The sequence below is a fragment of the Lepisosteus platostomus genome, chromosome 6, assembly GCF_059453375.1.
Source record: "Lepisosteus platostomus isolate fLepPlt1 chromosome 6, fLepPlt1.hap1, whole genome shotgun sequence".
NCBI classification, from domain to species: domain Eukaryota; kingdom Metazoa; phylum Chordata; class Actinopteri; order Semionotiformes; family Lepisosteidae; genus Lepisosteus; species Lepisosteus platostomus.
The window spans coordinates 30070824-30096587 of NC_142616.1; the positions used below are offsets into that span (position 1 = coordinate 30070824).

At 41.5% G+C, this 25764-nt stretch overlaps 1 protein-coding gene across 25 annotated transcripts in view; it reads left to right on the plus strand.

Annotated features, from left to right (window-relative positions):
* The window catches only part of tacc2 (transforming, acidic coiled-coil containing protein 2), a 73022-nt gene that overhangs the window by 41321 nt on the left and 5937 nt on the right, over positions 1 to 25764 (plus strand). For 10 of the 25 annotated variants that reach the window (XM_088635261.1, XM_088635266.1, XM_088635262.1 and 7 more), the window contains 14 exons: positions 5800 to 5918; positions 7477 to 8986; positions 13992 to 14052; positions 14401 to 14611; positions 16438 to 16487; positions 17260 to 17375; positions 17733 to 17886; positions 18787 to 18927; positions 19430 to 19522; positions 21981 to 22040; positions 22531 to 22596; positions 23374 to 23415; positions 24762 to 24899; positions 25387 to 25463. In XM_088635261.1, the coding sequence (XP_088491387.1) occupies positions 5800 to 5918; positions 7477 to 8986; positions 13992 to 14052; positions 14401 to 14611; positions 16438 to 16487; positions 17260 to 17375; positions 17733 to 17886; positions 18787 to 18927; positions 19430 to 19522; positions 21981 to 22040; positions 22531 to 22596; positions 23374 to 23415; positions 24762 to 24899; positions 25387 to 25463 (2838 nt within the window). The remainder of the gene's footprint in view (positions 1 to 5799; positions 5919 to 7476; positions 8987 to 13991; positions 14053 to 14400; positions 14612 to 16437; positions 16488 to 17259; positions 17376 to 17732; positions 17887 to 18786; positions 18928 to 19429; positions 19523 to 21980; positions 22041 to 22530; positions 22597 to 23373; positions 23416 to 24761; positions 24900 to 25386; positions 25464 to 25764) is intronic. The other 15 variants (XM_088635274.1, XM_088635285.1, XM_088635287.1 and 12 more) reach the window with 12 other exon arrangements.

A 25764-nucleotide genomic window follows, 5' to 3' on the forward strand; every position in this document is an offset into this window, starting at 1 on the left:
TAAACCAGTTTTGTGTTTGAAACCAATCTTTTCTGTGATCAGAGCCCAAGCAACCTGCTGGTGTTGTCTAGTAAGGATAGTGTTCAATTAATACAACACTAAACAAAACAGCAGACTAATTTTCAAAAAGCATCTCTGTTGTTCCTGCTGTCTACATGGACAATTGTGTGAAGTTATGTAGAGGTTTTATGTCCTTGGCTGTAACCCTCTAGAGCAGCTGCCGCCAGACTCACCAGACTGGCTGTTCACACAGCAGAGAGACACATCAGCACCTTTCCACACACAACGCTGTGTGTCGAAGTGAAAAAGGGAACGTCTTTATCACCTGATAACAAATTAAAGCAGGAAGAGATGAGGAATATTGCGAGAGCAGATGAAACATTGATCTTGAACAAGCAGCTTCCTTCATGTTTGATCACCCTGATGATAAAGCTGCTAAGGTGTCTTTTTGAAACATGCAATTAAAATCCAACCCCCTTAATGCCACCAATAGACATTTTGCTTCCATTGTTTCAGAGCTCTACATGTAATTTGCTGTTTAGACCCTGGGCTTCTTTCAGATCTCAAACTAACACTGGGAAACCATGGGTTCTGTTCTGTTTTTCCAAGGTCGTGGAATGCCCAAGCCATACCAGATCTTTCTGCACTCGGTATCATCTCTTTCAATCCTGTCTTAAAATACACGTTATACTCTTCCTTCTAATTGTATTTACTATTTTAATTTGAGCATACCTGTTCATGATTTGATTGTTTTATTGTTCCGTGCCTTGAGATGATAATACCATGATTGATAATCAACAAAAAAAGGTTGTTCTTATTATCATCCCTTATTAGTCTGCAGAGTATTGGCCCTGGAGTTACTGTGCTGTTTCAGTACACATTTGGCCTAATGCTTTTCAGATCACTTTCTTTTATAAAAAAGTGGTAGTCTTTCAAGAAGGATGTAGTTTGTAACAAATGGCACAGGAAATAGAATGTCCTCCATTGTTTAGTACTTTGATACACATAAAATTGTATGAACTGTGGAATCAAAACAGGCATATATTTTAATATTATATTAATTTTATACATCAGCCAATTTTAATTACATTAACAGCTTAAATTATCCAGAACTAGGTCCTGTATTTTATAAGAGCCCACAGTTCTTAAAAACCTAAAAGTATTTAATGTAGTTGGAGACCCCTTTGTTTCTATTCATAGGTGTGTCAGGTCCTTGTAAAACAGACAGGTCCAATATATACATATTAGTCAGAGTAAATCCAACACCAGGCCTTCAGATACATTCCAACACATTTTTTTTAGTTTTTCTACCTTCATTTAAACAGCTGAGATCATTATTAAGATAAGATCACCTTATTGGCCATATACAATTTCTTGTATTAGGAATTTTTCTTTTTTCACATACCCCAACTTTGATCTCCATGAGACACACAGACAGGGAGAGTGGCTTGGGGTCAGAGCGCAGGGTCAGCCATTTATGCAACAGTTGGGGTTAAGGGCCTTGCTCAGGGGCCCAACAGGGTAGGATTCCTCTGCTAGCTGCAGGATATAAACCGGCAACCTTCCAGCCACAGGCGCAGATCCTGAACCACAGAGCCACCGCGCCTTATTAACTGATCAAGCACCTGTCCAGCTGGTTTTGGTAAAATCCAGCAATGAATCTGGAATAGGAAACAAAAGATTAGGAATCACAACACTTGTTTATAGCCTTGCTTTACCCTCATTGGGTGTCAGCCCTGTGCCTCAATATTATTAAAAACAACCCCTCTTGTCCAAACCTTGTCAAAACACAACAAAACAAAAAAAGTCTTAGGAAGACATTAGAAAAACCTTTCTTGGTTACTCATCAAATCTTATCAAAGAAATATATATGTTTGGTTTATTTTCAATGAGAAAGCATACATTTATTTTCCTAAATTAAACTGTCAAGTTGATGAAAAGGCTTTATTTGTATAGAGAAATGGAGATTTTCTGTTCAACAGGCACATGGAAGTTTTTGCATTTTACAAAGATGCTTTCTTGATGTAGGGGTTATTTTTTAATGATAATAATTGTGGTTGATATATATTTCTTACGTATTTTCTTTAAAATACATATAGAAATTTCACTTTTAAATTTTTTATTAGAAAGCCTGTTTTTTTATTAGAAAGATAATTTTTTTAGACTGGATTTCATTTCTGTCAGGTCTTATGGAAATGAAGCTCATGATTAGCAATAGGATTTGACACCAGCCTGTGAATGTCTAAGAGAGGCATTTATAGTAGATCAGGATTGTGCTGTAAAGTTGAAGGGAATTAGAGATGTGGATTAGTAACACAAACCCTGCTGTCTGTCAGAAATCCTGCTACCATAATTCATATGGCAAGCTGAGACGCTGGAGACCTCCAGGAGTCACAGGACAGGCGTGGAAATGAACATAGCAATCTTCTGGATGAGCATGGAGCCCAGGGAATACTGCTAATCTCATGCCTAATTTTAATACTGCTGCTCACCTCTCTCTCGCTGCTGCTACTGCGGAGCAAATAGCTGTGGAGGATTTTGGCTAAATAAAGAAAAAGAAGGACACTGCCTTTTTCCATTGCTCTGCTCTTTGAGATTCAGGATACTGGTTTTCGTTCTGTAACTTTTCATCGGTATAGCACTGAAAAAGAGCTGTTCTCCACAACTAAACTAGCAATCTCTGATTAAATGTCCTGACTTGTGTGAAAATAATGTCTAGGTCAGGATGCAGCCTGCAGTAAGTTTTCACCACCCGGAAGCGCAGCAAGATTTATTTATTATTAAGTATATATCTCTGAGCTGCCGTTCTCTCACTGAGCCATTTTCTCTTGCTGTAACAAATGGTCCCTGCATTAGTTCTTCCTCCTGCTTCCCTGAAGCATTGTCATCAGCCTGCCATCAGCTAGAACAGTCCTTATAAGATGAACCATTATATTGCTCATTGTTCTTTGCAGCAGGGACTTTCTGTGGAACTTCTGTGCATGCAGGAATGGCTCTGGAAACACCACCAAAAGAATAATAGAAAAATTATAAATTGCTATTGTTTAATCTAGAATAAGAATTAGAATCTCTTTACTATTTTTAAAGTGCAGCTTTATTTCCATATTTTATAATTATCTGTATCGAGGTTAACTAATTATTGTTTTCAGTTGGCTGGAGACAATATTGCTCATTACATTCAATTTCAGAAGGACACATCATAAGCACCAACATAGCATATACTGTATCTGTCGGCTGCGTAGCTGTTTAACAGGCATGTCACCTCAATGTGAATTATCAGACAGTATCCTTCTGTTTCTGTTGTCCAAAATTGGAATTTAGATCTCACAGCTCTCTGGGTGAGCACCATCTTCCCATACATAATTCATACTCGACTCTATCCACTCCCTGCTTTACCTCCAGTTTCAGTTCAGATCTCTTTTCAGAAATCCTTTCTTTCACTCCTTTTCCTGTTTCTGATGGCTCAAAATTGATGCTTGACCTTTCCTCCCTCTCCATTACTAAGTGCCCCAAGATGCCTTGATGCTTAAACTGATTTTGTTGCCTTTGAACAGATTGGATTTTTATTGCCAGCACATGAGTGTTTGTCTTGGTCTTGGACCCATTCAGAGACTCAGATGGGTGCTGATAATGATCCAGGGTGCTTTTATTTTCACCAAGACAGGCATTATCTAGCTCCTCGGAAATTAAAGCTACAAACAAAGTAAATGGGTCAAAGCTTTTGTGATCCATTTATAGCAGGTCTTTATCAGCTCTGATCGATAGTGACGTTTCTATAATTTATTGCTCGCTTACTTCTCTGGTATCGGACAGTATCCAGGAGACTTGTAGCATAGAGGCTCACCAGCTCTGATCACCCTTTAGAACACGTTTTACTTCTCTTTACCGATTATGTTGTTTTGTAAATCAAAGGACCTGTACCTCATTCCGCTCTTCCTTACAATTTTATTGCTGCTGCCCTGTGAAATGATGGTTTTGTGCCTTTGACATCTGCAGTACAAACCAAATCAATATTTTACTACATAGCGTTGATCCAAACTACCTTTGCTATCTTTACTGTATGACATCCATAGTCCTAACTAATTATGGCAAAAATAATTTATAAAGCAGCAAAAGATAAGAAACACAAAGAAAAATAACTTTATAGTTGTGCTGCATTTGTAAAAATGGAAAAGGCATATAGGAGAACACCAAAAATCCAACCCATTATACAGTAACTACTTGCATGGTTTATTTCAGTAACTAAGTGATGTTTTTGCCCCTGGTGGGTGAGCTTTGAGACAGATGAGAGATGTATTTATGCTCTGCACCCAGGTGTCAGTGCAAGTAGCGCACTGTTGTGGGAGGGGGTGGAGAGCTTCAAGAGTGGGTGGCGCTGCGCAGTGACAGTGGAGCCGCATGCCGAGTCCTCATTAGGATTCATTGCGGAGAGAGCAGCTCAATCTCATCCCAGCCACCGAGCTGGGCCTCCCAGGCCTGTGAATGTCCAGTTTCTTCGCAGAGGCTCTAAAGCTTGCTGACCGGTCAGCCCAGGAAGAGCAGAGGAAAACCTCTTGGAGTGTGTGTGTCTGTACACTGCTGGGGACTGCAGAGCTGTTACTGCTCAGAACTGGAGCCTGTGTGTGTACTGAACAGATAAGCAGCAGTACACAGAGAGGCCAGTGGAGTCCCTGAGCTGAAGTCATGGCTCTCAGCAGCTGGCAGGCTCTCTCACCCCTACAGTGGGCACGCTGGGGCTGGGCCACCCTCACTCCCCACAGCTGGAGACTCCTGCACAGGCTCACAGGGATCACAAGGCAAGAATGGGCTTGGGGAGCAAGGACTATGCTCTGTGAGATGGGGCTGAGCTCTGCACTTTTCAGGTTATACGTTGGTTTACTTGAAATCGGTATTGATCGACTGAGGAAAATCTATGCATTGATTACCTGTGTTAGATGGCAGTTGTCTCCAATTCAGTCAAATAGCAATTTATGTTTTAATGCATGCTTTTGGGGCTTAGAGAGAGCTGCTTTACAGACACTGAAGCAGAGCTTGGTGTGAGAGGACAGAGGGAGTTTGAAATCAGTGTGCTGTGTTAAAGGGAGCAGTGAGAGATACCGAATTATGGGCATTTTTGTTGTTGAAGACAATACAACTGCACAGCAATTCAGTGTTCTCAATAGCAATATAGTACTTAGGAATTACTGTGCATTAGTCTTCAGGCAAGTCAATCTTGTAATGCAGTTCAGTGTAGCATAGTAATGAATAACATGCTGGGTTCTGTGTTTTTGTACATTGCAGTATCAGCATTTCCGTTTCTTTCTATAATAATCCTTCTGAAACATGAATTGAAAACTGAAAAGATAAGGCTTTTTCATGATGGGCATGGGACCTGTGATAACGTAACAATTCTATTGTCTTTTATCCACAGAATCATTTTTAACTGCATTATTTAAAAGTTCTATATTAATGTGTAGTCAATTATTTGTCCACTTGCAATAAATTACAATTGTTGCTTATGTGTTGAGGACATTACAGTGCCTGTTTGTGAATAAAATATTAAAAGGTTTTCTTTTTTTAAGGTGGAGGCATGTCGTGTGATCCTGGGACTGTGTGACAGTCGTCCATTCTTGCTTGATGAATCCGTTTCTTTGATTACTTGTTGATAAGTGCTGGATAATCAACATGCAGCACTTTTGCCCTCTCCCAGAAAGCGCAGTACATGTTAATATCTACAGCCCCCAATAAAACATTTTTACAGCTCCAGTGCTGTGATGGAAGAGAGCTGCAGAGTGAACTCAAACTGCCTGTCTATTTCAGGAGCTCGGATTCTGAAGGAGCGTTTGAGACCCCTGAATCCACCACCCCAGTGAAGGCAGTACCCCCACAGCTCATCCAAGAGCCTGAACCCCAAGCACAGCTCTCCTCTGAGGACACAGGTGAAGAAGGGGAAATGCCTCTTAGAGGATAGAGGTCATTCTAATTTGCAGCAGGGTTTTTCTGAAAAAAAAAAAGGCGTTTAAAACAGCAAAAATGCAATAACATTTTATTTAAGAGTACCTAGTGATTTCTTAGAAAAAATAGACCAAAGTGCCAAATAATTAAAAGAAGAAAAAAAACTTATTTATATGGTATACTATAGAATCACCTTCTGTAAGAGCCACTAATGCCTAGGATATCTAAAATAAAATTATTAGTTTTCTAACAAACCAGTTATTTCCTTCTGTAGGCTCATAACGTCTTCTTTTGTAACAGTTATGAATTTATGGTTTTACAACAGCCAAACTACCTTAAAACTGAAAAATAATTGTTCAGGTAATGGATGTTATATTCCAAGTTTATTATTAGTTTGAAGCAGTTTGCAAGATGGAGCGCATGAAAACTGACTTTCAAAACGGACTGAAAAAGTTAAGATGGCAGTTAATCTTCCGGTGCAAGTGCAGGGTTTTGAGGGGGCGTAAGAAGAGGTAAATCAGCTCTGATTGCTGATTAGCATTTTCTGACAGAAAGGCCCACTGTAGGGTCATAAAGTGCTCTGTGCTCATCCTCTGTGCTCAACACAATGCTATGTAGTCAGAGATCTTGTCTGAACTACAGCCCTAAATTAAGTTCTAAGTTTTTATTGCGAACCACAAATATAACTACATACAGGATCTTCCTGTTTTTTTGTGAACCTTTGACTACTATAAGCAGCACTGATTTTATAGTATATCTGCCCATGGATACAGTAAAAGTTCTATGGCTCAACGATACCTTACAGAAAACAAATCACAGTACAGAAATGCCTACTCTCTTTTTCTTTACAGGGATTAATGTTAGTAGTACATAATACAGTATATTACTATGGTCGTACATAGTGCCGCTCCTGTGTGCAGCTACACTCATTGGTTTATTTTCATTATATGTTTTTTTTCCTGCTTGGCTGTGGCAAGCGCTTCAATTAATAATTTAGTGGTTATTAATTAATTGTGTTAGATCTTTTGGCATACTGGTTGTGCAGATTTCAATAACTAGTGTCCAATCGAGCCATAGAGAGAACATGGAAAACAATTCCCAACATTCAAAGTGGCCTGCTGCATCACTTACCATAAATGCCTGCTTCCCAAAGCGACCTGTTTCACTGCTGTTTACGGAGGCACCCCAGTGCAAATATGTTTTCCAGATTCAGGCTTTGATGATGCTACAGTGTTACAGTACTACTAGGACAGCACTTACAATATAAACCCACAAATAAAAACTGCAATTGTATATTGTCTATACATATTGAACTTTCATTATCTTTGTCTTATTTTTTTTCTTTTGAAATTCTATTTGATTTGCATTCTGTTAAATGTTAAAAAGGAAGGCACTGTAGAGTAATCGTAAGCACACGGAACACAGATTGCGGTCATAGTTGATTACTTGACCTCCCATTCCATTCCATACAGTATGTTGAGTGTGTTCAGGTTTGCAATTTGATGCTTTGGTGACGATGTGCCTTGTAATATGCCTTTACAGGCTTCTGCTCAGACTTTGCCTCTGGCCCTGATGTTACTCTCAGCGAGCCGGTCTCTGAACCCCCCTTCCGTCCACCCTGCCGATCTTTCTCCAGTGTCTTTGATGAGGACAAGCCCATAGCCAGCAGTGGCACCTATAACTTAAATTTTGAGAACCTTGAGACTGTTGACCAATTTCAGATTTCCACGCTTTTCCCTGGTTCCCCAGACCAGTACAGCTCTGATCCCAAGAATCACAGCCGCCGGAGGTCCACAGACTCCCTGCCAGTCTCCAGGTGCCCCTTGACTCGTTCTCTTAGCCTGCAGGCAGGGGAGTTCGACGGGGCGGGGAAGGAGGACGGTTCAGGACCGGACAGATCACAGCTCCGTGCTGAGGCCTTCAGCGTGGGGACAGAGAGTGCACCCGGCACACTCAGAAAGACCAAGAAGCCCAGGCCTGCATCTCTGAAGAAGAGACCCTCAGTCAAACAGAAGGTCGAAAGTCCTCCACAGAGTCCTCCCGATGAGAAGATTGTCCCTGACTGTGGCCTTGAGGGCTCTGGGAAGAAGAAAGCAAAACCAAGGCCCGAGAGTCCACCCCAGAACCGAGAGGAAGAGAGTTTATCCCCTTCTAGCCCGGAGGTATCTGTGAAGAGGAAGACCAAGACAAAACAGAAACCTGAAATCACTCCCAAGACGGCCGAAAGCATCACTGAAGTAGAAGGGTCTGGTGCCGAGACAGTAAAAGCAAAGTCGGAGGAGATACAGTCTCTGCCTCCCCCTGAGCAAGCCTGTCCTTCAGCCAGTCCGCCAGTCCCAGACGAGGATCTCCCTATACCTCCCAAAGCCACATACAAGTGGGACCCTGACAACTTTGAGGAGATAAATCCATTCTGCACAGGAGGCAGCAAAGTACCCAACTCACCCGTTGCTTGCAGGAAAGGGGTAGCATTCAGTGCAGCTGCTGAACCTACTGAGGTTCCAGACAATCCTGTTCCTCCTGCAAGCATAGAGGAGACTCCTCTGAACAAGCGGCAATCAGTCAGGCTGGAGTTTGACTACTCAGAGGAGCGTGAGAGTGGAGAGACGTCACGGGACGGCACCCCTCCTCCCAAGAGACTGGGCAGAAAGCCGGGTGCCAAGATGCCTCTAAGGAAGCCAAAGTTAGGGGGTAAGAAGCCCCCTGCAGTGGACAATGCTCCGCCCCCACAATCCACTGATAGTGATGAGATCCCTATCCCAAAGGTCTCCTACAACTTTGATCCCAGCAAGTGGGAGGATCCCAACTTCAACCCTTTCTCCTCAAACAATGCCATCCCCAATTCACCCAAGCAGATCCAGGGCAATTATAACTTTGACCTAGATACTTTTGATGACTCCATTGACCCATTCAAGCCATCGAACAAGTTGGGGAACTCTCCTCCTAAGAACTCTGCCTCCTTTGAGGTGCCCGCCAATGACAATGAGACAAATGGGATCGACGAAGCCAATCAAAACAAGCCTGTAAAGAAAAAGAAGACTCCAATAAAGACGTAAGTAGAAGCTTTCTGACTGAATCATCTTCTGTTTGCTTTTATTTGTTTTTGCCTTGTGGCTTTATGTAATAGAGAAAAACCTCTTTCCTGTGCGGTTCATGAAGTGTGCACAGTAGAGGTATTCCTGGTGATGTCACATAAGAGAGGTCATCAGAGTTTACTCTCTGGGTATTGGTTACTCAGACCTTCATATACTCTAGACTTTAGCCCTATGGCGTTTATTGTCACTAACTACTCAGACAACACAGTATAGTCAGGTTCTCCCGGATATTTTCCTTATGTGATTGTACAGCATATAAAAAACATGCACAAGTTCCATGGCATAATACTCAAGATTTTTTTCTTGCTATTTTCAAGACTTTGACTTTGTCTAGTCTGTGTGTCTGTCAGTGCAACTCCTTTGTTAGTGTCTTCTGTCTGTCTGTCTGTCACCTCTCTGTGTGTTTTCGTGTGTCACAGGATGCTCGCAGATGTGATGTCTCTGTGTTGTCTGTTGTAAGTACCTCAAATCAAGTTCCACTGCTGAGAAATATATACAGTGACTAGGCTTAGCATGCCCTGCTCTCTATTCCCTGCTGTGGCTTTAGTTAACTTCAAGCTTCCGTCCCTAACCTCATTGCTTTTAATGGAAGACCCTCTATCCACCACCCCTGCCTCACTGGCTTGCAGTTTTACAAATAGATAGTTAATGGTCTAAACAGACTGCTAAAGGCACAACAATAAATGAGCTCTTCCCATTACTGCAGCAGTGTAATTAAGTGCCTTCTAAATAAAATATTTTTTAGTAGGAGAAAGGCATAGATCTCTGAATGTACAATGAGGGTTAAACCATGATTGTTAATATTATTGCATTAAGGTAACTTAAATAAATATGGCACTTTGGTGTGTAGCACACGGTCATGACAAGGCATGGAGTATTCGTGTTTAATGAATCTGGAAATTGATGGCAGCAGGGAGGATCCGCAGTTATTTCCCCAAGTGGTGATGAAAAGCTGTTCTTTTGTCCCACGTCGTCTCCCCTGTCAGATTCACTTGGCAGGGGTTTATCTCTATCACCATTCCAGTCTCACATCTTCTCAGCATGTTGTCTTGGAGCTCAACAAATCTGAGGACGTCTGGTTTTCAAATGCACTACAACTGGTGCCTGTACAGCTCTAACGAGAGCCTGCCTGTCAGAACTCATGAATATTTATTGAGTACATTTCCTTTGGAGAAGCCAAACACCATCTTCATAGGGCAGGCTTTATTCACTCTCTGCAGGCTGTTTGTCAAACAGATTGCTGTTTGAAATACACATTGGAAAGACCTAGAGCTGTTGATTGAGTGTGAGATGATCCGTTGTTTGTCTTTGTCCCAGCTCTTCCTGCTTTGAGTGCCAAAAAGCAACTGTTGTGTCTTCTTTAGTGAGCTAATGTAAACACCACAAACTGTTTTTATTGTTTATGTTCTGCATGATTCTAAAGAAAAGAGAGGAGTGAATTAATGTGATAGTGTTTCCATGGTATATATTGAGTAGTGACTCATTATAAGAAATCTCAGTTAGATTTGTGCCTGAGATTTGTTAACAGAGCCCATGAGGAAAGTCAGTTACATTGCAGTTACATTTAATTTATCTTCTGTCACTTTCCTTGGATTTTGTTAGACTGCTGATGAATGAGACACTTTCTGCCTTTCCATAAGCAATGTTGAGTCTGACTTCACCAATCAGTGGCATTAAAGAAAACAGAATTGTTATAAATATAAGAAGAAAACACTTTCCATGCTAATTAGTGTATTACACTGACGCTTGACTGCCTTATTACACATAAGGGGGAATGAGGTCACTGTGCTGCAATGTAATTACTGCTATAAACAAATTTTATGATGGTGTTGCCACATCTGTATAATTAGGACAATTCACATTGAGTCTGTAATCATCTCAATAACAATCCTTAGTGATAAAATGACTGAACATGTCAGGAGGTTTCATTAGGAAAAGTTTTTTTTCATAACCCCTTTTTAGTAACTTAAGTACAGACCCGCAGTCAGGGCCATCAGTGCAGTAACCAGTCAGCTCCCCCATGCTGGTATATCTATCCTCTTCATCTTATTAACTCACTTGTGTCCTATCATTAAGCACATTAAGGACCCTCCCAACAAACCAGTGGTAGATATGAAACTCAAATGATTCATTCAGGAATGAATCCAAAGGTCTAGATAACATTCTCAGTTTTGGCCCATTACATGGTTCGACAAGCTTCAGGTTCTTCTACATAAGCTGACATTTTCGACTAGATATTTAGTGCCTGTTACCTTACTTGCACCAAATTTGCCAACACAAGTACGAAGGGTTGGAAAATTAAAATATGCACAATTTCTCTTTCATCACTGAAGTGTAAAAGGGCCTACAGCCTGTAAAACCTGAAAGTGGTCAATCTGCTCTGCAGCTGGTGCCTGATTGTCATTCCTGATGTAAAGAAGCCCCAATCTCAAGCACCCAGCTGCAGAAGCTTTAGTGGATTGAAGCTTGAGCTGACAGCAACACTTTTCAGGCTCTGGTCACAGCTGTATTCCTGAGGAAGAGGAGATGAGAGGGCTATCAACATTTAATTCCTTTTTCTCATCTGTAAACACAGGAAACTCCTCTTTATTCTGTGTCAGCTCAGCAAGGCACTGCCACCATATTAGCCAACCAGATTTCATTTGAAGTATGTCAGAGAACTTGTCCTTTTAAAATTTACACGCACATATATTTAATGCATTGTACAGCATGATTGTGTCTATTATAACTGATTATATTCTTATTGGCATACATATATAACTGTTGGCTTTTAGGCACCACCGAGTGCCCAGCCTCCACTGCAAAGACAGGAGAGCAACAAACCCAATAACCCAAAGGCTGGTCTCTTGCCGTGGATGGGTTTGAACACTTCTGGGAATTCTGGGAAATATCTCCATATTACAGTATAATACAATCTCTTCATACAGTACACAACCCAACACCAGCCCAAAGATATGGCAGAGCGCAAAATTCATTGCCATAGCAAAAACTGGAAAAGACCCAAACTTTCCATCCACTACCCGATTCCCCTATTGTCAGTCCCTGACAAAATCTTTGAGCACCTTATTTTCCAACACGTAACACCAGATGTTGAAGAAGTCCTCAGTGTGGACAAGGCTGGTTTCTGCAAGGAATGCAGCACAACAGAACAGGTATTGGTTCTCAGCACCTTTGAAAATAGCTTTCAGAAAAGCCTGAAGTCAGGTGTTGTGTTCCTCGACCTCACAGCAGCTTACGGCACAGTCTCTCCGATCCTCTATTGAAGCCATTGCTGAGCAACAGACAATACAGAATTCACATTGGACAGGAAGTAAACACATGGGAATGACAGACAAATGGAGTCCCTCAAAGATTGATATTGGCTCCCGTCCTGTTTAGTCTGTACATGAATGAACCCCCAGAAACCACATCCCAAAATTAACATTTGTCTGGCAACACAAACCTCGAGTTATGGTACCTTGAAACAGGTCATAAATGAGAACACATCAAAACTTGAACTGCAAACAATGTTGACTCAAACCAAGACCTGCAAGAATGTATCCAGTCTATTCCTCTTCCACAATTCTAAAGCTACAAAGAAACTCAACAGTCCTACAGAGTTGCAAAGAAATTAAAGCACCATCCTACTCCAGGATAGTGGAGTGACCCTAGACAGGACGCTGACCTTACGTGAGCACTTAAAGACATAAGCAGCCAAGGTTTAAAACAAGGAACAATCTGATCTTCAATCTTGCTAGTACAACATGGGGCGCTTCCACTACCACCCTCCAGACCTCAGCCCTTGCACTGGCTCTGTTAACAGCAGAAAACTGCAGCCCTGCTGGGTCAAGATCATCACATACCCACAGAGTAGACATCCAGCTGAATGCCACCATGCTCAACATCATCACTCGAATGTTTGCTCCATTCCATTCTCCCTGTTCTACCAAACATTAATTCTCCACCCACAAAATGCTCAAAAAAGTCCTAAACGCTCTTTACCTGCCACTACACTAGGATATATTTCATCTACCAAAGACATATCTGTCTTCAAGAAAGCCAATCTGGAAAAACCCTCCCCAACAATACTTCAATGTAGAGTCCACCTGGTCTCCAGAATGGGAATCACTTGACTTAACAAACTATCTATTTATCACATGTCCTACTCAACAACCTTCCGGCTTTCACCTTCCAAGAACAGAGTGGTCCACTCTGAACCGCTTTAGAACTGGTCATGGCCCATGTCTTGCCAGCCCCCATAGATGGGGAATTAGTGCAAGCCCTCTTTGTTTCTGTGGGATGGAGCAAACTATGCAGCAATTCCTAGAAGACTGCAGTTGAAGATGGTCATACCAGACACGATTACAGTACCCGATTCAGGAATTTTGCAGTCATGAAATGCATTAACATATTTATATATGTTTTACATAAGATCCTTAAAGCAGTAGTATGCCACTATTCTCCTTTGTTCTCTCTTACATGGTTAAACAACAACAAGGTGGCTATCTTGGGGTTCGATACAAACACAAAGTGAACACATATAGGGAGGAATAGTTCATGTCAGAGGGGCAGTAGAAAGAATGTGAAAGCCTTGCACTGGTATGGAGCTGTGTTTAATTTGTCATGCAGTGAAATCCCCAATATTTATTGAAACAACACCCTTGGCACAGCAGTGCAGTGCAGAGGTGAGGATGGACCTATTCATCAATCTGAATGAACAGTAGAAAATATGTGGCAGGCCAGTGTCTGAGGTACTGCAGCATAGTTTTGGCTGTTTTTCAACAACTGTTTTTGTTTTTTGTTCCCTATTTCCTCCTTTCTCTTTCCACCTCTTTCTCTGTTTTCTTACTGAACTAATTTAAAACCCAAACCTTGAGTAATATCCCTTCCCTGAAAATCCAGCTGTTGCTTGCATTTTGGTTTCAGAGTTGTAAATGGTCAGGGAAGCCCAGGGCTCATGCGGTGTCTGCTGTACTTTTTCAGTAATACATTCAGAGTGAAGAAGTCCCCGAAGAGGTCTCCCCTGTCAGAGCAGTCATCCCAGGTAAGTGCACACTGTGTCCCCTTCTCCCCCATTCCCTTTGTCTGCTCACATGGTGTCTGTCTGCCCTGTGTTCTACTTCCTGTATTCTCAGGCTTCCTGTGAATATCTTGTGATGTCTACCTCTTCTATGTAGAGCTACACAGTTGGTCTGTCTTACTTTCATCCTTCTTAGTTCTAGTATACATTTTAAATGCTGTATGTATTCATTAAAGGATACACAAAGGCACTGTTCAATCATACGTTAAAGTGTCACATCATGAGGTTTAATATGACTATCACCTTTGTGGCAGTGCTGTGATCAGAGGGTGTGCTATGTGGTCTCACAGTCCACTCTTTTCCTGTCCCCAGGATGCCACGCCCCTATCCACGCCTGATGCCCCTCCTGTCATCCCCTCTGAGGACCATGCCACCGATGAGGAGAAGCTTGCCTCCTCCTGCAATCAGAAGTGGACATTTCAAGGGGTGGTGACAGAGCTCGACTTGGACACACAGGATTACCCCCAGCCCTCCGATCTCTCCACCTTTGTCAATGAGAACAGCTTCCCCTCGCCAGCTGATGGTAAGACCTGGGATAGGGGTGCAGCACAAGCTAGAGGTTCTTTGGGGAGAGGCTAAGGAGCTTAGGGTAGGGGTGAGTAACTTCTCACGTCCAGTGAGTACTGGACGTGTTCCAATCAGGACTTTAATTAGTTAATTGGTCATTAATTTCTTACCTGTTTCTGGCTTTTCCATTCCACTACCCTGCTTGGAACAAAGACTTTTAGACTAATGGAGTGGAAAATTTAAGGTATCTTACCACATACTAAAGGTTTGTATCTCTTTGCTCACTGTGAACAGGAAAGATACATTGTACCAGAAACTATGGTTGATGAAATGTCTGTCTATAAGTGTGGAATTGTGGTGAAATAGTTCATGAGATTAAGACCTGTCTTGACTATGTCCATAAAATTATGAATACTGTGCCATTTCCTGCACTGGAGTGGAGATTGGCAGTTGGTACAGTGAAGTTTGTAGATCGTTCTGCGCTGCAGTGGTCATTTTATACTACTCTGCATCCTGAACAAATTGGTGTTAAGGCATTCATTCCCATAGAGATTACAACTAAAACCTCCCCTGAGAGCAAAGAAGTGTGAGTACACTCTTTCATTGCTACATGTTAATTGCTCTTCTAATACATTATACATGTTCTAATGTTAATGAGGTTGAGAGAAAGTGGTGATAGATTTAATCTCTGTTAAAGAATTAAATTCTCTATTATTTACACGCTTCCCCAAGGAATAACTCCTTACCCTTCCCCCCAACAGATGGAATCTGACAGGCCTAAAGGCACATACATAAAGATTATTGCAGTAATCATGGAGCAAAAGCCATCACAGGAGTCATTTTAAAATGGAATCGAACAGGTTTATGCAGCTAAAGTTCTAATCTGCAAATTATAAATTGAACAATAAATCTTCATCCTTAATGTCATTGTTCTTTGATGCTTAAATCACTCACTAATTTAAATTATTTTTTAGCATACAGTGTTGTCTTCTTAAGACACAAAGTTGATGTTAATATTAAGACTATGTGGAATCAGTGTGTAGCTTCCCAGCTTTCTCACAGTCCTTCAGGCATGATACTCTTCATGCCACACTCAGGTGGCTGGTCTGTATGTCAGGTGGCATCCACTCTGGAGTCCTCCCTGCATTATCTCTTTGATTCCTGCAAATGCTCTGTGAAGAGGTCACCTGGTCACGCTCTGTTTCAGACCAGAGTGTTCTGTCTACATGTACCCAAATGTTCTTTAGTTTGGTTTTTCATCTGTCAATGAGTTTTCTTGGTGCAGATCTTTTGTAAATGTATGTATTGATCAACCTGAAAGCCACTCCTCTACCTGTAAGAATGAAAATCTGAATCTATTTCAACCTTCATGTAGATAAATATTCACAGTGGAATAGTGCAGCAAAAGATCTGTTGTTGGGATTTTTGGCATTTTCCAGGCTGTTTGTAACTGAATGCTGAGAAATAATGTACTAAAGAGTCATTCCATTGTTTTCCGTTCTCCGTTATTGCATCTGAAAGGCTGTCTCCAAGGTCTGTGCTGTGTTCAGACACAGCAGAGATCACTAGTGTGTGCTGTGTGAACTGACAGCAGCAGACTGTCATTTTGAAGAATGACTGCTGTGTCAATCTGTCTCCCAGCTCAGTCTGACTTCACTGTTCTCCATGCCTGGACTCTGACCCAGACCTTGGACTTAATACAATATTCATGACAGTAAATGGAACAGTTAATAAAATGGTACTTCCCTGAGAACATACTCTTCTTATTAGTGGTAACTTTCAGTAGCTGCAGATGTATTGTGAGCATTATTATTCATACTGTATACTTTGTTTGTTCCCCAGTGCCAGACTATGAAATTGAGTACATGGAGAAGATCGGCTCTTCAGCTTCAGTGAGTATCAGCCTGATGGCACACCCCTTTCCTAAAAGAGATGTGTGTTGAGTGAAAGACAACCCTCTCCCCTTCATGAGTGAGAGAGACATGCTGACAGGCAGGCAGGTCTTGAATGTGCCATCAGTGTGGAGAAGCCTGCCTGCCTGGCAGCTGGTCTTCCAGCCATTGAAAGGGGGGTTGCCTGCCAGAATGTATTATTTACTATGTATGATTAGGGCCCTGCAAAATTCATAGGGGAGCTGGAACAACCCAACTAATCTGGTCTTCACTCAGAAGCATTATGATGCCTGTCAAACCTCTTCACTAAAACTCCTCTAAACCTTAATTGAGCAATCATCTCTTAGTAATTGCCAAATTATAAATCTTCCCGTGACAATGAGGGATAGCAACGGTCATTACAGAAAGTGATGTGTGAAAACAGTTGGACAACAAGTCCTTTCTTGTCTTTATGATGGTTTATAAATATGACAGTGTCAATATATTGTAGTTGTTTATGTAGCTATTTAATGACCAAAACTATCTCTTTGTGTTAGGAGAAATTGAAAAGCAGTTCTCTGATTCTGAACCTACAGAGTAACTGGAGTTGACACAAAAGAGTGTGTCTTGTGAGAACCTGGAAGTGAAAAGAAGAGAAAAGGATGGCCTGGTTTGAATAACAGGACTGACGGACATGTTTGGGAGCAGGAGTTTTGAATATTCATGGTTGAGAACAAGCAGAGTAGCAGTAGGGTCATGGTGGTCAACATGTTGTCTGTCTTTGTTTCTGCAGCAGACCCTCTCTTCAGGGAAGAAGCCCCCTATGTACCTGAAGCTGGACTCTGTGAAGGACAGCCCCTCCATGGGCTCATGTGTCCGGGCATCTGAGCCCTCTACCCCCTGCTCAGGGTAAGGGCCTTGCTACAGGCACAACTAGTTCCAGTAGCAATGTGTGAGGAATTCTCATTCAGAAGCTAGCATTTAAATAATCTTTCAAAAATGACTCCCCTGCTTGTCATGATTTAAAACTAAATTTCAGAAACATTAAAATACTTTTTGAAAGTTATTCAAAGATCACTAGTAGCAATATTCTTAACCTGATCATAATGACTATTATATACAGTAGTATCATTTTCTTTCTTTAGTGACTATGGCTTGAGTCTAGTACTGCGGAGGCATAGAGACTGAGGTCTTGCACAGCGGCACCTGTCTCACAAGTCATCATCACCTTGGTGTGCAACATCTCTTTCTTTCTGCTCCGGGCAGGCTGAGTTACGAGGAGGTGGAAGCTCAGTTATCCAGTGGGGTGAAGTCCCCTCTCTCTGCCAATATGGTCCTGGATGTCATGTCTGCTGAAAAGAGCAATAACCAAGAGAGCGAGCTGCTGAGCTCAGCCACAGCCAGCGACAGAGAGGAGGTGGTAAGTGAAAGGGCAGCAGAACGGTGTCTCAAGGGGACTGGTGGCAGTATGACAGCAGTGGAAGGGGGAAGGGGTATGGGTTTATAAAACAGCATTCTGAAGGAGAAGGTCAGATCACACAAAGCTCTATTCACAGAACTATAATTATACTGGAGAATATGAACTTTGACTCTCAACCTATCTTCCCCCTGGAATACTCAGTGCCCAAAAATGGAAGTAAGTGCTGTGCATTATTCCTCGAAGGATACAGCAAAAGAGACAATCTGTTTTGTTGAAGCTCTTAGGTACATTCAACACCTTAATTACTTAAGCAATATATAATGTAATTAAAAGATAATTATTAATACAGTTAAAGAACTGTTCATGCCAAGCACTTGTAGTGAAATGCCTAGCAAGATCTAGTGTAGCATTTTACTTACCCACTTACACACTTTGGCTGACTATACACAGTAGAGGAAGGACTGTGAACATATTACAGAAAAGTGCATTTCTGTTGAATGAGTTATTACCATTGTTTACATGGTTGATTCTCTCCTGGAAAAAAATGATGTAATCTTGTGGTTTCATTTTCAGTCTAGCTTGAGATTCTTTGCTGTTACCACAAGAGGACAGTGTTGGGATATCTGTTAGTGATCTCAGTGCTGTGGAAGGCTTCTGAGGTTAATTTCAGGACAGGTTTTTGTCACTGCGAGCTCTTCATTGATTTTGTTCAGTACCACCTGAAAGTTTTTTGTGTTGGAGAAATGAAAGTGTTATGACCTTTTGCTGTGCCAATGAAACCTGTATTAAAATGTGCCCCACATTGTAAATAGTGAGTGTTGTACCTACAGCCTTCTCCCTCTCCTCTTCCTGTAGTTGACTTTGTATTCCATGAGCCCCTGTCCTTCCCTTCCCCTGTAGACTCCCCCCGAGGAGCTGGCAGACCCTGACTGCACTCTGTTAGATAGACTGTCCCTCCACACGGAGCCCAGTGCACCTCTCCACTACCTGGAGCCCGACCTGGCTGAAACCAACCCCCCAGTCTTCGCTCAAAAGCTGCAGGTGTGTATCAGAGCAGAAAGACTAGATCAATCCTTAGGATACCTCCTGCTGCTCTCTGGAAACTACGCTGAAAACACATCGCACAGTTGCATTTATTTGTGTCATTCTTTGATTTAATTTTTCTTTAGGTCCCTGTCCCTAGTTTTCTATCCACAGATGTGGTCTAGTAGTCTGTGCTGAAGGTGTTCCTAAGACATTCATACAGAACAATGTTGTGATTTACCTGAGTAAAATTGTTTAGGTTAGCATTGCACAATCCTTTAAATATTTACTAGGGTAAATCACATTGTCACAATTTAGAAGCCACTACATTGGTGTACAGTGAATACATGATAAAAAACATACGAACGTGTTGCACAATCAAGGTTAATCACAAAATATGAAAACCAAGGTGAAAGTAAAAAATGACGCAGGGTTACTACAGGCAACTAAGGTCAAGCAGGGAGTATTTGTGCTCTAACCACCTTTCTCCTCTATAAACACACACCTCCCACCTTGGTAGGAGGAACTAGTGCTGGCAGCAATGAGGATAGAAGCCCTGAAGGTAGCCAATCAGATCTCCCAGTCCTCCTCACGCTCCTCTGTAGACAGCGAGGTACTGCATTGTGCCTTGTTCTGGTGTGTGTGTGTATAACCCAGTGAATCCCGCCCCTGAGTGGCTTGTTTACAGGTGTGCTGGAAGCCATGAAACCTTCTGGATATGGCATAGCCCCTTACATGAGATGACTGCAGCAACATTTGCATCTCGTAGGGCCACCCTTAATTGATATACTGTTTGCGTTTCTTTCTGGTCAGCCCTTTAGTGACTTGCATGCTACTGTACCTGCCTGCAGTCCTGAGGGAGGATATAAGAACATGAAGGTGACTTGGGATATTACACTCTGGACTGGATTATTAAAATCCCATAATTCCTCACTAAAATTGACAGATGAGCAGGCCATGGAATTGGTAAATTGGTTTAATGAAACATCGGACTGCCCTGCTATATCACTTAAATATCTTCAATGTCTAGAATACGGATGTGACAAATTAATCCCTCCAGCACTGGCAAACATCCCATTTCGCCCTTTTGTTTTCAGATGAATCCTACTAACCATCACTAATAGCAGAGTAACAGAGTACAGACAGGCCTGCATCTTTAATAGGGATTAATTATGTGTTTCTCACCTGGCAGTCCAAAACTCTGGATTCCAGAGCAACAGGCTCTTTCTTCTCATCCAGGATCTCATTCACTTCTTACTAGGTTCCTTTCTTCGTTCTCATACTGTGATGTTTAGCACTTTAGGTCCATGTGTGATTATAAGAGATGTTCAACGAACAGATTTGTGGTTGGTATGAAATCCCCGTTCATATTCTGTAAATGCTTGATTCTGTTTTTTTGGGGGCATTACCTTCGCACATGGCGCTGTGAGCTGAATCATCCTTTCTTTTTGACAAGATGTACCCTTTATTGACCGGCGGAATAAATGGTTCTGTGTTTAACTTTGAACAATAGTTTATTTGTGTTCCCTCAGTAAATATCCCAGTGTAAGAGCTTTAGGAATGTGATGATTAAATGCATGCTTATTTGAAATAGTCAAAATTTAAATAATAAAACAATAGCATCTCTACCCTATTTATTACCCTGGTTCTGGTGCAGGCTAATCTGCAGTCCTCATTTGACTTTTCTCAATACTTCCTGACTACGTTAACTTTGTAAAAAAACACGGAACCACAAATAATTCTATTAAAAAAAAACTCAAATAAAAAAAATCAGGCTGTATTTTGTCCAAGGTCTTCGTCATATTGAGGCAAAGGAAATTCCAAGTGTTTTCAGAGGAGTAGGTGACTTCATTTAATCAATTAGTAAATTCAGGATGTTTTGAGAATTCAGCAAGAGTGATAACTGGAGTAGTCCCCATGGACCACTAATTTACGATAAGAATCCGTGGTGTTTTTATTGAGTGTGCTAGCCTTTGATAGAGGTGTCTCAGAGTAGAAGGCTTGCTTGGCGAGGCACATAGTGCTGAAGTGGTGTTGTGAAACAAGGGAAGAGGAGAGCTGTCGTTGCATTCTGTGGTACCGAAGTCTACTCCCTGCTGACGGACTCACTGAGAATTATAGATGCCAGTCACATGACCACCAACCAACAATTGAGCTGAGAGCTGGCTGGTGCTGAGACTGTTGGAGGACTGCAGACCCCATCACAGGGCAGGAGGCTAGGCTGTGTGCTTGTTTGCACTAAGGCTCCCAGATGGATTCAAAGCCAAGAAGCTCTCTGAGGATTATAGGTTAACTTGATGAATACTCAGCTGAGTCAAAACTGATGTACCAGTAGATGTTCCTCTTATCCCACTGACGACTGTCATTACTATCATATGAGGTCTACGTCTTCTTGTTAGATTAAGAAAAAACATTTGTGAACATCAGTTATACTTATTGCAGGAAACTGGAGTTTCTTTTTGACTTGCAAATGTAGTATACAGTATAGTCATTATTGAAGGAAATGTCTTGAAAATGGTGCACTCAGTGCAATAGTACAGTATACATTTCAGACTCAAGGAGCTAAGTTAGTGTTCATGCACCTGAATTCTACTTGCAATGAAGAATTTAGTGGCTGTCAGCAGTGTAGAGTCTTGTGTACATTCACTGGAACTCTCTCAGCAGGCATTGAGGGTGACAGAAGCCATAAATGAATAGGCTTTATGGCTGATGTGAGGAAGAAAGCATGTCTGGTGTCCTGTACCTTCTGTGAGAACACAGACCGTATCTCAGGACTGTTCCAGGTTCTTCTGTGTGCACTGCAACTGCTCGAGATATAAGAAGAACACCTGAATAGTCTGCATAGGTTGCTGTTCTCTTCTCCCAAGCCCTTCATAACAGTGCTGCTCATTATGAATTCTGTGGTTAGTTATGCTACAGTGCAGTGAGAACTAGTGTTGCTTCATTGGCCCCCTTAGTTTTCCTGCCCATATGGTATATGGTATGCCTGATGGTATAACAGGCTTTTACAGTAAGTCCCCTCATGATTCGTGTCCCAAGCATCACCACCTGCCTTGTCTCACATATTCCAGTCCTGCCGGAAGAAGCCAACCATGAGGAAATGGAAACCGGATAGTTCACAGGCAATAAAAGTAAGAGAAGAGACCCTGCCCCCTCCCCTCCCCCCCTCTCTGTGGATTGTTCACCCCACACAAACATTCCTGCTTCCCCACTTCCCCACTCCTTACTAGTAAGAAAGGCTCTCCTTTTTATTGGCTAAATGGACAAAACCACCACAGAACACTCTGCATTTGATAGCCATCATTGTGGAGTCTAGACATGACAATGAAAGGGCAATGAATCTGTTGAATGCTGTTTTGCACACTTTGACAGATTCAACAGATGCTGCCTGAGAATGGCACTGCCATCTTAGTTTTAAATTTATAACAGAACACTTTAAAGAATGCAGCCAACAGGACCAATACAGAAGCCACTGAAGCATTGAGAAGGAGGTAACAATGCCAAAGTCTACCTTATCACCCTGGATATCTTTGCCATCCCTAGCTCTTAGCACATTTCCTTGCAAAGGACATGTTGTGCTGAGTATATGTTAGTTTCTGTAATTCTTTGATTGCTTCCCAGAAAGCAGTGAGTGTCCCAGCTCAAACAGGAGCCAAGCTTTGTCACAAGACGACCTTCTCTTCAAAGGTATTTCACTGTAGTTTTCCACCATCCACATTCTGCAGTTCTACAGGGGGCCCTATGAGGGCTGTTTTCGCCATTTCTGAATGTCCAGCAACACTGAGCTGTGGCCTAACTGGAAATATTTTTAAAGCTTTTTTTCTCTAGTAAAATTAATCCTCTGGTTCCTAGTAGTTTTATTTTTGCTATTTCAAGAAAAAGCTAAAACAACAATTACATTCAACTTTGCTGTGTGTGAGAACAGTTTTAAGCAGGACAAATTTTCCACCAATGGGCTTTCATCTTCCTATGGGAGGGCTGGAGAGCTGCATCATTTTCCCTGATGTACTGCATCCCCATCCACATACTGTAGGTTACTGCATAATGATATTGTTGGTTTAGTCCAATTAGTTCTAATCCTGTTTCAAAGGTTATATTCACCAAGCCCCATATTCTAATCTGTTGTGTATGCAACATCTAGGGTATGTTGCGTTATTATCCACCTGCAATTCCTTAAACTTATTGTGCCAGCCAGAGTCCAGGTAAAATCTGATGACAAACTAAGCCCAGGTGAACACTGTTATCATCCTAAAAAAACACAGCCTAGTTTTTTAGTAATGCATTAGAGTTTTGATATTAGAGGGTATAAATCTCTGAAAACTCTAAGGAACTAGCATCCTCTTGGACAGCTATACCACAATATTAACAAGACACACTCCATTCTTCTAAATGCTAGATTTAACTACTGTCATGTCTATCTAATTTAAATACTGATTATTTTTGTTTTATTTTCTTATAACGTAGCGCACACAAACTGTTCCAGTACTTGGAGCTCGTAGACTGAAGGTGCATAACGTATAAAATGCTGTTTTGTGATGAAACAGCGTTCATTGTGTCCATTGTGCTGCGCCCAGGCTGTGGAGTATAGAGTGCTGCTCTATAGGTTTCATCTAATCTTTAAGTTTTCCTCCACTCCTTAGTAGGTGTCTTACTCTTAACTGATGTACTCTTTTCACACTTCCTGCATTAGCTGCATTTAAATAATTCTAAGGAGCATTATAACTTGCATTCTGTAGGTTTTCTGAGTCTGGAGTTGATAATTAGGTATATTTCAGAGACTGCTTGTTTTATTAATAATAGGATACTTAACCCAGCCTTTAGTGAGGCCTAATGTCTACTAGACTTTAGAAAAGATTTACCACTCTGTATCCCAGTCCTCACACTGATTCCCTTGCCCCTCTGTGCATGTCTGCGGAGCAAGGAGTTTGCATTCCTAACACTGTACCTGCATTGTCTGACCTCCTTTACATTCTTTGCTTTAAACCTCGATAACAATCGATAGTTTACAGTTGCTAGACAATATATTCAATATAAGACACCTATATGTATATATTAGATTTGAATTAATTTGACTTAAATACAAACTCACATTCCTTCAAAGGTGAGAAACTGTGAGAGTTTTGGATGTATTAACGGTATAAACCATCCAGACATTAAATATGAAACGCAATGCTGGAATCTGGAATTGCTTTCAAGCAGACATGCCTTATGTGTTGCACTATAACACATATATATACACTATACAGATATCAGCTGACAAGCACAACGTTCACAATTCCATGATTCATGCTCAAACAGAGGTGCTGTTATACTCATTTCTGAAGCTGCATTTTTACTGGTAATCCCAGTGTGAAAATTGCGCAGATGAGCAAACTTGCAAGTTAAACTACTATTCATTCCAAATTGATCACCTCTCTTTGAGTTGAAAAGGCACAGACATAAAAATGCTATGAAAACCAATGAGGAGATCAAGTCATAATATTGATATTTATTTAGGTACCCAAAAGATCTTTAAAAATCACCTTTCTATTCAGACAGTTTTTAGCTGGTTTGTAGACAGCTGCAATTTGTAGCTAGATGCTTTTGATGGTATAGTTTCATCTTTCATTCATTAGATGGATGACATAGGTGGTATTCATAAGCAGCGCAGTGGAAGTAATCTTCATCCTTGGCAGACCTATCTCTGTAACAAACATTGTACTAGCAAAGAGAAGCCTGCAAGCTTGATGCTGAGCTCTCCACATCTAACCCTGAGGTGTCCTCTCAACTCTACCTCTTGCATCTTCCTCACGGCCCCTCTGTGTGGTGATCCTGCCTAATGCTTCTCTTGTGTTTCTTCTCTGTGAGAGCAGCAGAGAGAAGCCCTGTCCCCAGCAGACAGTGCAGTGTCCAAGAGTTCCCTGTACTCCAGGACAGGATTCAGTGAAGGAGAGGGAAGCCCGTTCAATGCCCGGGATCTCGACCATTCGTTGGAAATTGCCAGGGAAGAGGTAAAATGCATCCTTTCTGGAGCACTGAGGTTTTAACAAAATGTAGGCAAGGTAGTTTTCGATATGTAGTATTCATTTATCACTGACCAATACATGTGCCTGCTTTTATTCATGACCCCAGTCAAACCCTCTGCACAGTGACAGTTTCCTCAATGAGTGAAATAGTCAGGACTCCCCAAACCGTCCAGGTGGATATTTGAACAGGGACTGTCAAGAAGTGAGTCTAGCACAATCTCTTTTTCAATCTCTTTCTCTTTCTTTAACTTAATAAAGAAGCAATGCTTGAAGCAGGCCAGGTGTGCCAGAAGGTACCATGACGTTTGCTCAACAGCAGTAACCTGACAGTGAAAGCTTTACCCAGAGCTCATACCCATAGTGAAACCAATTAGCCCAAGGAAATTCCATATCCTCTGACTGCAGCTTTATTAACATGTGGAATATGAATTCAGACTTTTGCATTCTCAGACACTGAGGTGTTCTATTGTAGATTGTTGCCAAGGAGAAGGAGGTAGCTGAATGGCAAAGGAAGTATGAAGAAAGTCGACAGGAAGTGGTTGAAATGAGGTAATTAATTCTGGTTTGCTTAAGCTTAATGAGAGTAGTTGTCTTCGTGCACATGTAATGCACAGTATTTTCTATTAAACCACTTTAAAAAACAAGTGTGTGGTAGAAAGCCGATTTTGTTGGATGGATGTACAGCTGGCATGGATTATGACGGAGATCAGGAGCCTCTTTCTTGGACGCTGACTGTTTCTTCTAATTAGGATATATTTTTAAAGCACAATGGAGTAAACCTTATTTACCTAAAGCACCTGAATTTCCTTAAAGATTTCCATAAACCATCAGCCGCCTGGAGCTTTGAGCG